The sequence below is a fragment of the Trachinotus anak genome, unplaced genomic scaffold (assembly GCF_046630095.1).
Source record: "Trachinotus anak isolate AG129_WGS33_773 ecotype Australia unplaced genomic scaffold, CSIRO_AGI_Tana_v1 ptg000013l, whole genome shotgun sequence".
NCBI classification, from domain to species: Eukaryota; Metazoa; Chordata; class Actinopteri; order Carangiformes; family Carangidae; genus Trachinotus; species Trachinotus anak.
The window spans coordinates 29828284-29840000 of record NW_027273864.1 but is presented as its reverse complement, the minus strand read 5'-3'; the positions used below and the strand labels follow the sequence as shown (position 1 = coordinate 29840000).

The following is an 11717-nucleotide window of genomic DNA, read 5'->3' as shown; positions in this document are numbered from 1 at the left end:
TTATAGTGAGTGAGGTTTATCACAAAACCAAAACACAGCACAGTAGTGTTGAATACAGGGGAATGAAATCCCGGTATTTCATGGGAATTCCCAGCAAAATCTGCTCCTGTTTCCCAGAAAAAACACCAACGGACTCACAGGATGTTTTGCACGTGTGCTCATCTGTCTGCATGTTCCCTTTTAGGAGGGATTGTTTTTGTCCTAAAAATATTATCACATATTCCAAGGACAATTAAGGAATATTATTAGAAAATAAGATTAAACACAATTTTAGGCTTTTTTATCAGCACTAATGTTAAAATGAAACTTAATTAAAAGTCATTACCCATCTCCATGTTCTCCAGGTAAACAGCAGAATTAAACTATCTGTGTGTGTGTGTGTGTGTGTGTGTGTCTTACAGAGACACAGCGGTCCCCAGTGCTGTGGGCAGCACAGCGGCTGCATGAACCTCTTCACGCAGATGTGATGACATCCATCCAGCTGCATCTCTCTGCCGCCGATCTGCACCACGTAACTGCAGCACACAGCGAACACGAGGTGAAGGAGCTGCTTCGTTCACACCACACGATACCACCACCACCACCACCACCACCACCACAGCTGTGACACGCCCATGAAGTTCAGGCTTGTGTGTGTATTAGAGGAGAAAACAAGCATTCACGGCTCTGAGGAGTTGTGGACATGTAACCTGGTGCAGTGTGAAGTGACAGCACCAGTGCAGCAGTTAAAGAATATTCTGCATGAAAACTGCATGAAAACTGCTTCTCAAGTAAACGTGCAGACCTATTGGCAGCAAAGTGCAAATAAATGATCAAAGTTAAAGGACTTGTTTTGTCCCTGTGACTGACACTATAAGATTATTATTACTGACACATCAATATGTGACCATAATTTTACTGTTGTAGTTGATCGAGGTTTTTTTGCAGCTGGCCAGTTTAATACAGCGGTTCTAAAGTGGCCATTATACATTTGATTGGTTGTGAGATGATACATGGGAGAGAAAACAAAATACTGCCACACAAATCTATATTTTATTTTTGAACTATGAACAGAATGTGAAGCCATGTGAGAACTTGTAGACATCTGAAATGTGACAAAACTACGAGACACTGCTGTAAGGTCACAAGACTGAAAGGGAAACCCTGGTTTTATCATTGACTTCATTGTATTTTATAAGATCATCATAGTTTCCTTTATGTAAAATCTGAATCTGAAAGGTCACCAGTAACTGTAGTTGTTGTTAAATAAATGTGGTGAAATGAAAAAGAGATTATACTGAATATCATGATAGGGAAACACTTAAATATAGAACAAATACCTCAAAATTGTATTAAAGTACAGCACTTGAGTAAATCCACTCAGTTACTTCCCACTGCTGCCTGGCACGTACCTGCAGTTGGTGGTGCCCACATGGCTGAAGCCGTGGGGACAGCTGCTCATGACGGCGGCGGCACAGGAAGTGCAGGAGGTGTATATATCCGACCTCTGTGAGATATCACATCGCCCCGGAGGAGGAGTCTGAGGGAACAGAGCAGATCTGTGACCGGACAGAACTGAATCACAATCTGACAGCACCTTGTCTGAGCGACACTCTTCAGCTCAAACAGACTCAGAGACAGTTTCACCAAACGTTTAATCTAAGACCTCGACAGGTAACAGTAACAATAGCAGTGAAGTCACTTTATTGATAAAATCAGTGTTTCATTATCATATATGTTTGATTATTGGATTTTTATATATGATGCATTTTTGTGTAAGCAGTATTTTAATGCAGCTGGTTGAAGTGGAGCCATTTTTAACTCATTTGTAAACTGTTGGGGAATTTGAAGCATCACATCTTCTTCATCTTATTTATTGATTATATGTTATACGTAAAACTTTAACCTGCATAATGTACAAAATGTACAATATGTCTCTGTGAAATGTAGTGGAGTATTAATATAGAGTAGTATCACATGGAAACCCTAAAAGAAAGTACAAGTACCTCAAAACTGTGGCACATGTTATACTTGAGCAAATGTACTGAGATGTACTGAGTTCCAGGCTGAGGCGCAGAGCAGCCTCAGCTTCAGGGTCAGAAGACCTCAGTTCATTGAGGGTTTTAAAGCAGCAGTAGCAGTAGAGTAGTTCCAGTTCAAGTTCAAGTTTATTTGTCAAAAAAAATCTCATTAAAAAACAATTCAAAGAGTCACACACAAAGGTGAGAAAGAACCAAACAATTATAAGAGTCTGCAGCCGTGGTGGCGCTGTGAGCTTTCAGTGAGCTAACGTGCATCTGAAGCTGACGTCATTAGTTTGAATTATTGTGTAATAAACCAAAATATTAGCCAAAGTCACAGTTTGGGCCTGATGACTGCGCTACATGAAAAATCAGAGGATCACTAAAAAACATAGCAACCCACCCGAAACCTTTTACACAAAATCAACCACAAGGTGGAGCTAGAGGAGAAGTCAGCGAATCACCAAGGTCATTAAGATTCAACATCTGGGTACCAAGAATATCTGCGCACAACTTCAGGGCATCCATCCCGTGGTGGCCAATAGGACCAGAGTGGTGGACTGACCAGCCACCGCTACACCACCACCACCACCACCCACAGAGACACGTCACCAGCATGTGTAAGAATCTCCACAAAGGAACCGGATGAGGGAGTTGGTTGTTTTATTAGTGACAGCATCAGAATAATCAGGTCTGCTGGCGATGAACTGACAGTGGAGAGAGACAGAGATTATTTTCTAAATCACATTTCTGATGTGAGAATCAAACTCAAGGCTAGAATCAATAATAACAGCGAGCTTTAACATTTGACATTAGACGTAAACGCCTGGACCTGTAGGATTTTAGTGGTTCTCTCTGTCCTGCACAGATCCAGCAGATCATCCTGACAGTGTTTTTCACTGAGTCCCGGCCTGAGCCTCTGAGATTTATTTTGCTTCGGTGATTACCTTTGACTCACAGAAAAACCAAGTGACAAAGCATTTTCTCCCAGGTGAGGCTCTGAAACCTGATGCAGTTCACAGAGCGAAGAGATTTGGGGACACTATTGGGTGATGTTGCAAAATCAGGACACGTATCTTTAAGTAACTGATCAAAATATCAACTTAATAGCAACCAAAATAATTTACATACACAGAGAAAAATAGACGACTGGGACTCTACAACAGCTAAGCTGGTTTTACTGGGAAACATTTCTGATGGAAGATTAACGCCTCAAATCACACTGAGTCTGATTATAATAAAAATACAGCAGACAAAATCTAGAAAGTTTCACCTGTCGGTCAACTCAGAGTCAGTTTTAACACCACATGTTTCAAATCTGTCTTAAAGAGCACTGTCCCTTTAAAAACAGCAGAGGATTCTGTGTGTCCTGCAGATTCTCAGTGTTTTATCCAGGTGAGGAGCACCTGTCCACAGACGTTCATGGTCCTCAGGGGACGGACCATCATGACTGTGGCTGATCCTCTGACTTTTCCTTCAGCACCAGGTAAAAGTTTTCACTTATCTTGTGAAGTATCTCAAAAATCATTGAAGGTATAATCATAGAATCTAGTGCACACATTTATCTTCTGACAACATCTGAGTTTTAATTCATCCAGCGCTTTGGTTGGTCACTAAACACCTGCAAAGCTACGTTCCCATCATCCTTAGCTGTACTGTGTGTCTAGTGCTAACTACACACTAAGTTAAGGTTGTGAAGATAGTAAACATGGCTGTGGTTGGATCGGTTCTCACAGAGACTCTTGATAATGAGTTTGCTCTATTCTAGGGACTAAAAGTCAGGATATCTGGTCCAGGTCTCATGTGAGTCTCTCACCATTCAGGAAGTTACCTAATAAATCTCTGGAGTAGCCTGTTCAGTTTCCATTGTGTTAAGGTTATTGTCAGGCCTTCACTCTACCTCTTAACTTTTCACTTCATGCAAAAGCTTAAGTTCACATGACGCATAACTTTTCATTCATTCAGAGACCAAAAATGTCATCAGGGTCTGTCCAAACGAACACAACCGCTCTGAGTTCAGGCTCCAGAGGGAAAACAATGAGAAATGTGATTTTATTAACGGAGTAAAGTAATTAAACCACTTATTATGTAGAGATCTGAGGAAAATAAAGAGGTGATACAGTATCTCAGTGCAGTGGAGTTGGTGTGAAGTGTGTTACCTGGTCTTGCGATGACGTTTGCACACAGAGCAGCAGCAGTAGCAGGAGCATGGCTAAAAGTGTCACATCCAGGGGGAAAAATAAATCCACCGACCCAGCGTCCTCCTCGGCCAACAGGAAAAAAATGAGTAGAGAATGTGTCCAGACAGTTAGATCTTCCCCTGGTTTTCTCTTCTCATATCTGGTCTGAACCTCGAGCACAACCTGCTGCACTAGCTACAGGAAAAACCCACATATAACAACATCCTCTGTGCAAGGACAACACAACTATTGGAAAACCACAGACTTGTATTCCAGCAGTAATGAAGGTAAGAAAATTCAAAGCAACCTGTTACACGGAAACACTAAGATAACGAGTTACAATCTGAAAAAAAGAGTCCAGGCGGCGTTGGGATTATCAGTGTTCTTGGTTCATTTGCAGCAGGAAGGCAACAATCTCAGCTACGTGAGAACTAACAAACAAATAACAACTAACAAATGAACTCTCAGCTCAGTGTCCGGTAAGGCAGAGAGCAGTCAGAGAACTGGAGCGACTGCTGGCGTCATGTCTTTTCCTCTCTAATCTAGAAAAAGACAGAAAAAAACCAACAGAAACTGGCACCTCCTGGAACCTCCCAGCAGAGGTCATCTCCTCCTACTACTCCCCTTGTAGTAACACAACAGTACTTGTACTAGCAGTAATAGTTCTGATAAAGTAGCAGCAGGAGCAGTTGTAACAGGAACACATTTCAGTCAAAATTTCAATTGTAAACCTTCAGTATACTGTTGCAGTAAAAGTACATTAACAGTACCATAAATACACACTCACTACTTCCTTCTGTCCAACCCTCAGAGCTTCGTGTGACTATTGTACCTGGACTACAGGTACCACAGGGCCCAAACTGGGGGTCAGGGCCCACCAATAGGTCACAACATGATTAGCAGGGAAGGAGATAGGAAAGGATGATTTTTTTATTTTCTCTCTCCCATTTTTTGTGCTTCTCTTCTCTCTCTCTCCCTCTCTGTCCTCATTCTGCAGGTTTCTCTGTTTCTGGAGCAGCAGGATCCAGATCTGCCACAAAAACACTCATTATTATTGTTCTTATAATTATCATTATTGATAACACCATCACCTACAGTATATACAGCTGTTCCTGGTCTCTCTGCTTGCTCCTGTGGGAACTGTTGGGTTTCCCTCTATAATAAAGTGAGGTCTTGACGTTAACCTGTGAAGAGCCTTGAGATGCTGAATAAATTGAATTGAATTGAATTTAATTGATAGAACAGGATAGAATAGACATGTGTGACCTGTGAGAAGGGATGGGATGTGGTTATAAAGGTTCATAAGGCAAAATGGTTTATTTATGAATAGTCTATATTATTCATGAGTCATACATATATACCAACATGCGTTCAGTCACCTGTACAATGTCATATATTTATATTATATCTATAAAGTTTACTTTTATGAAGGGTTGTGTGTTTATGCTCTAACACTGAGGTCACAGGGAGTGATGGTGTACGGGACACTGAACACCGTAAGCTTCAGCTGTACCTAATAAAGTGGTCACTGAATGAACTTCCACAGACTCACCAGGTAAAATAAATTCAGTCTAATACAACAGCTGCACCGATATTTTGTCCAGTGACTGAATGTTAGAAACAAACACCTTTTAGCACAACACAAGTATCACAAAATACAGTAAAATTCAACACAAGCAACAAAAACTGGACAAATAAAACCTTCATGAAAGTTTGACTTATTGCAGGGATGTTGAATCCAGCCAAAGTAACATGTACATGCTGGTTGTACTATGCTAAGCTAGAATGCTAAATTGAGTGTATGCACCAGACCTGGCATCATTAATGTCTTTAGTTACACCATTTTTTTAACAAGTAAAAATGTCAAATGCAGTGAGAAAAGTCTACAATCCTACAGAAGTGTACGGGCTGGAGTATTAACTCCTTTAAAACTTTATAACATGAAAAGTTATTGTCCTGATTTCAAAATCTCTCACAATTTGAACAGTTTTCATCCTGAACTTTCAAAATTAGGAATATCAGCATTGTGAAAAGTGTTTCTTTCAGTTTGAAATTGGAGAGGCGGTGCAGTGGTATTATAGAGCTGCCGTACATTGCACAGTTGACCAGTTTTGACACTAATAATGTGTCAAATTGTCACTTTGTCTCAATGACGCTGCGGTATAAAAAAACCTGACATTGTATTAAAGCGTTGTCGTCATTTATCTCCCACCTTTGCAGCAGCAGTTACAGTGAACAATCAGTTCTTTAATAAAGTTTCTAACCAAACTAAAAAGGACACAAAATGAGGCTGCACAAAGTTCAAGTAGAAATATGAACCTGGAGCAGCCAGAGGAACTAAAGTCATAGAGAACACACTGACCTTTGGCTTTAATCACTCTGGTTCACCTCTTTAAAAACTGTCGCCAGATAAATAAAGATTTGTACATTTTTGTTCAATATATAATGTTCACTGGACTTTGTTTCTTGGGCTTGAATTATTTTATTGGATTTATTTGGGGCTGCAGCTAAATTGAACTGATGGTTATTTCTTGTTTTAGTTGGTTTTACAATTTCTTAAAGCCCAATAAATAGTTAAATAAAAATTAACTGGATTAATATCTAAACAAAATACATAAATAATAATACAATAAACAGATAAGAAGTTGGTATTTTTGTGTGAAAAAAATCTATTTTACAAAAAATAGATTATAAAAAAACATTAACTTTATTTTGCTCGACTAATTGTTTCAGTTTTGGATTTATTACATGTCTTTGGATTAATTATAACCCCGGATTAAAGTCATAATTGCTGGATAATTTTAGGATTCTCAGATTTTGTCTCTGGCTTTTGTTTTTGTTGAGGTGATATAAGATGATTTAAATTAAGTGGCTGAGGTTGTGAGAAACCCTCTTTGTTCCTGACAGGAAGTTTGGGGCGGAACTCCCCTCCTGCTTGTCCCAGTGGGACAGCGTGATTTGGACGGATTTCCTCGTCAGCTGACACAACTCCGCGTCTGCTTCTAAGAATGAAAAGGAACAAATGTGAAATCTGCGTTTCTTTCCTGTTTTAATTTAGCTTGACTTGACAAAAAGATGACAGACCGAGCGAGGTGAGCCGGACCAGAGAGAGGGTCAAAGGTCGAGCTGCCAGCAGTCAGAACAATAGCAGGAAGCAGGCTGTCACTCAGGGGCTGAGAGAAAACCATGACAGACGTTAACTGCCTTTCTCACAGGCTCTCCAGCAGCAGCTTGTATATGTGCTATGCCTTCACAAATATCTGTTTCACACTTTGTGGAAATAGAAAGAAACTTCTTTTTCAAAATGGCACAAACGCAGGCTGCTGCCACGGAAACCTTGGGCAGCTGAATCAGTTACACTGTGAGAGATGCCACTGTTGGAAGTAGAGATTCACTGAAGTTATGCAATTTAATGGCAAACTGTCCGACAGTTGCTGAGACGTTTCAGGATAATTCCTGTAATAGCTGCAGAGATACTTGACTCTGAACCAAAAACAGACAGAGCAGCATCGTCAGCCACAGAGACACTATACAAAATCTTTGGTGGCACTACAGGCTTATCTGTCTGGACAGTAACCAGCGGGAAGAGGTGAACGATGACTGTGTTATATTACAGAACAGACGGACAAAGACAGAATATTATTGGACTGCACAGGGCTTAATTCAGTGCTGCTCAAAACTAGCACGCGTTACAGGACAAGTGCAAAGGAGTGGGACAAATTATATCACTTATGTTTGTTCAGTCAGTAGTTTGACAAAATGTCTGTCCCTGTTACTGCTGACTGATATTGTGTTTCAGCTCCGTGTTGCCTTGAGACTTTCTGATTAAATCCACGACAAATGAACTAAAAGATTTAAAACACTGTGTGAAGGACAATATGATAATCATAATCTCTGAGTGTTGCATAATGACATCAACAAACACACACACTCACACACACTCCTGAAAAAAACCCAGAAAAACCTGAATCAAGGAGTTAAGAGAGAGAGCAGCCTGAGCCAGAGGTCCTGGGTATCTCTCGGCCCATGTCCCTGTGACCGTCTCAACCTCAACAAATTCCTCCAATCAGCAGTGTGAGCCGGGAAACAGCCGAGCAGACGAGAAAAACCGTGAAAGATAAGAGGAAGTGAGAAAGGATTTACTATCAGTGTCACATCCCTCTGCTGTTCCCTGGTGTCTTTGTGCTTCAGCTGTTTATGAGACCAGTCACCGGTGGTTCTGCAGCTACAGGCCGAGCTACAGGAACCTGTTCAACCCAGAAACAATAAACAACAGTCTTCCCATTAATCAATCAAACTTAAATCGAGTTCAGAAGAGAGACGACTTACCCCAAACTCCATCAGCCAAGTTGCTGGGATGTATCAAACTCAAGCTCTTCATTTATTGAACTGTCAGTTCATCTGAACCAAGCTGAAGCTGTTGGTGTTGAACTTAACTTTCAACTCGACCCAAAAAGTTTTAGCTAACCTGAATCAATTATCTGCTCCTAAACTAAACTGTTAACTACCCTGACCAACAGGTGCTAAACTCACCTGTTGGTTAACCAGAACCAGATCATCCTCTAATCTGAACCAAAATGTTTTAGCTGCTAAAAGCAAACTGTTAGATAACCTGCGTAGCTGAACCAAGCTGTTAGAACTGTCTGATTCAAACCTGAATCGAAGTTTTGCAACTAAACTCGACAGTTAACTAAACTAAACCAAGAGGTTTTACCTAATAAACCAAACTGTTAATTAAAAAGACTTTGAGTTGCCAAGAAAGGAGAACCTACAGAAACTACAAAAATGGGCGGAGATCCAGCTGAAAAGGAAAAACAGGGGAGGCCTCTAGTCCAGCCACACCATGGGTGGCACTCCCATCAACCTGCCAACAGAAACCTGAACCAGACTAAACCAAAACAAAAACTGATCCCTGGACTACCGGTGATCTCAAAGCCAAAACCAAAACCACATAAACCCATCACTGGACCGTGCTGAGAAACACTGGGCGATGCCAGGTGTGGCCCTCTCCTGTTCTCAGGTCATTGGTTGTGTTCAGGTGCTTCGCTCCTACAGGAGAAAGCAGGTAGAGGGCAGAGAGAGAGAACAAAGCAACCCCACAGGCAGTGTGCGACAGGGCAAATACAGGGCCAAACATTACACTGTCAAATTAAACCATATAAGCTATCCTGACCCAAACGAGCCACAGGTCATTTTCAGATTGGGTACAGTCTTTCTGAAGTCCCCTGGATCCCTCTAGTTGAACCAATACTGTTATACAGAGGCCCGAGTTTTGCATTTCATACTAGAAATCACTCCCGAGTGCAGTCCACTAAATTTGTTGTTTTATGATCAGAAATGTAAAGTCTGCATGTAAATTTATGCAGTGATAGACCAATGATGAAGCTTAGAAATGATTCGAAAGATTCCTGACTACATGGAATGAATTGTTCTAACAGTCTATCAGTTTCAGATTAATTTCAGCCAAATTCAATGAGAATGTGTTGAGAAGTTTGATATTTATGCTGCTAACAAACTAATGAGTCAAACACATCGTTAGCAGAACAAACACTGTCCTCCAGAGTAATTCCCAGTCGGACTGTTAAACCTGTTTGCTCTTTAAATGCACTGTCATGTCATCTTGGCACAATGTGAGAAACAGAAATCCTGTTTGGATCCAACCTCTCAAAGTGACAGCATTTTCAAGATATGAGCTTTTTCTCTTAAATCATGAAAGCTGTAGGAGAAATTCCTTCCCATTGGTCAGTTGACCTACTGGAACCTGATGAATGCCAATCAGAGGTCACATAGCCAGTTTTGCTGATCAAACACTTCCTGATACAGTATCTCTGCCCTCAGCCTGTTAAAGTGTCCCCAAAAAGGAAATCAGCGGAGCTTCATAACGAGCGGCTCGGACAGACAGGAAATAGAGGAAGTTGAATGAGTTGAAAGGTGGCATTGCGTTTCATACTGCTGAACCGCCAAGTCATCAAAACCTCGCTGAGTGGGCAGAGCGATGAACTGCTGACGAGAACTTTTGGTGAATTCTTTCTTTTCGTGTTTTTAAGATGTTTGTTGTGTCCTATGGAAAACAGATGGTTCCCATCAGGGCCGAAGCTCGGAGTTTAAAATACGTTCAAGTCCCAAACAACCTCCACTCACACATCCTCCATCAAAGTTTAAATTATTTAAATCTTTTGTATACTTTTCATTTAGTTACCTGTTCACTCATATCTTCCGAAAAGAGATTAAAATCCAACAAAACTAACTAAACTGTATCTCAGAACATTGTCTATATTTTCTCTGTGGTTGACACCGAATTTCACAGGCATTTCCAGGAAGCTTCCAAGAAAGTTACTAGGAAATTTCCCAACATTGAGCCCTGGAAGCTGTTTGAAACCTCTCTGCTCAGGTCTGGTGGAGAATCCTTTATTTTGCTGGTCTAAAACTAAAAATAGTCAAACAGAGAGATGAAGTCTTTTTCAGCCAAAAAATGTAAAACACCCCAAGGTTGCTTGAACCGCCAACGAAAATGTTCAAGTACATGTCCTCAGTGGTAGCTACAGCCCTGCAGGACACAAAAGAATCTACTTCACAAGGTCTTTATGCCGTTCCCACAAAATATCAAATGATACTAAATAATCCGCATCAGCTCGTATCTCAAGAGCCGTGGTGTCTCACCTGGGAAACAAACATCCAGCTTCACACATCCGCTGGTGCAGGTACAAAGTTCTCACACATGAGAAACTGCTTAACAACCTGGGACAAATGAACAATACGACACTCAAACCTATTAGATTATCTGTTATACAACAAACACTAAAAAACTTAGATAAGAGGCCTCGAGAGTATCACCACTGTAACATCCTGAGGAAGTACAATCTTTGAAACTGAGAAAACACGAGCAAATCATGATTAGTTTCAAATATGGAAAAAACATGGCTCCTCCTCTGCTCTGCTCTTTTATTACTCCACATCTCAACTGAACAAGCACAGCGTCCACCAGAGATCCTCTCCTCCTCAGGGGACAAATACTGAAATAATATACCAGAATATATAAGAAGTAGCACCATCTACAGCTCTCTCTCCCTTCCATAAATTCCTGTTGACTGTGGCTGTCATCACTGAATGTGAACCTGAAGTCTTTCAAACAGATATAGTACAATTGTTCTTTTCAATTCAATTCAAAAGAGAACAACTGATGAGTGTTGGACCCTCAGTGGATTGTTGTTTATTCATGCAGAACTTCAGGTCTGTGTCGTTTTAAACCAGTGATTCATTGGACAGTGTCCTTGTCTGAGTTGTGTTGTTCTCCAAGGTCTGAATAATTCTGCTTTATCACAAGTTGGGTTTTATTTTGGTCGTTTCCTCCTTTATTTCCATCAGTGACTCCTCACCAAGTCGCCTTTCACCAGTGCCTGACGCATCGCTGGCAAACCAACACAGAGCTTTGTGTTGTTTTAATGCAGGTGTGTGTTTAATGTTTTAATGCTTATCAGATACCAGCACAGTGCTTTATATAAAACAGGATTTCCTAATAATTGCAGAATAATGCAGG

The 11717-nt window shown here is 40.8% G+C and overlaps 1 protein-coding gene across 1 annotated transcript in view; it reads right to left on the bottom strand.

Annotated features, from left to right (window-relative positions):
• stab1 (stabilin 1) overlaps positions 1-4749 on the bottom strand; it is a 72471-nt gene extending 67722 nt beyond the window's left edge. The window contains exons 1-3 of the mRNA XM_071493337.1: positions 4160-4749; positions 1392-1519; positions 400-515 (exon numbers count right to left, since the gene is read on the bottom strand). Of these exons, the coding sequence (XP_071349438.1) occupies positions 400-515; positions 1392-1519; positions 4160-4210 (295 nt within the window). The 5' untranslated portion in view covers positions 4211-4749. The remainder of the gene's footprint in view (positions 1-399; positions 516-1391; positions 1520-4159) is intronic.
• Between the last annotated feature and the right edge of the window lie 6968 nt (positions 4750-11717).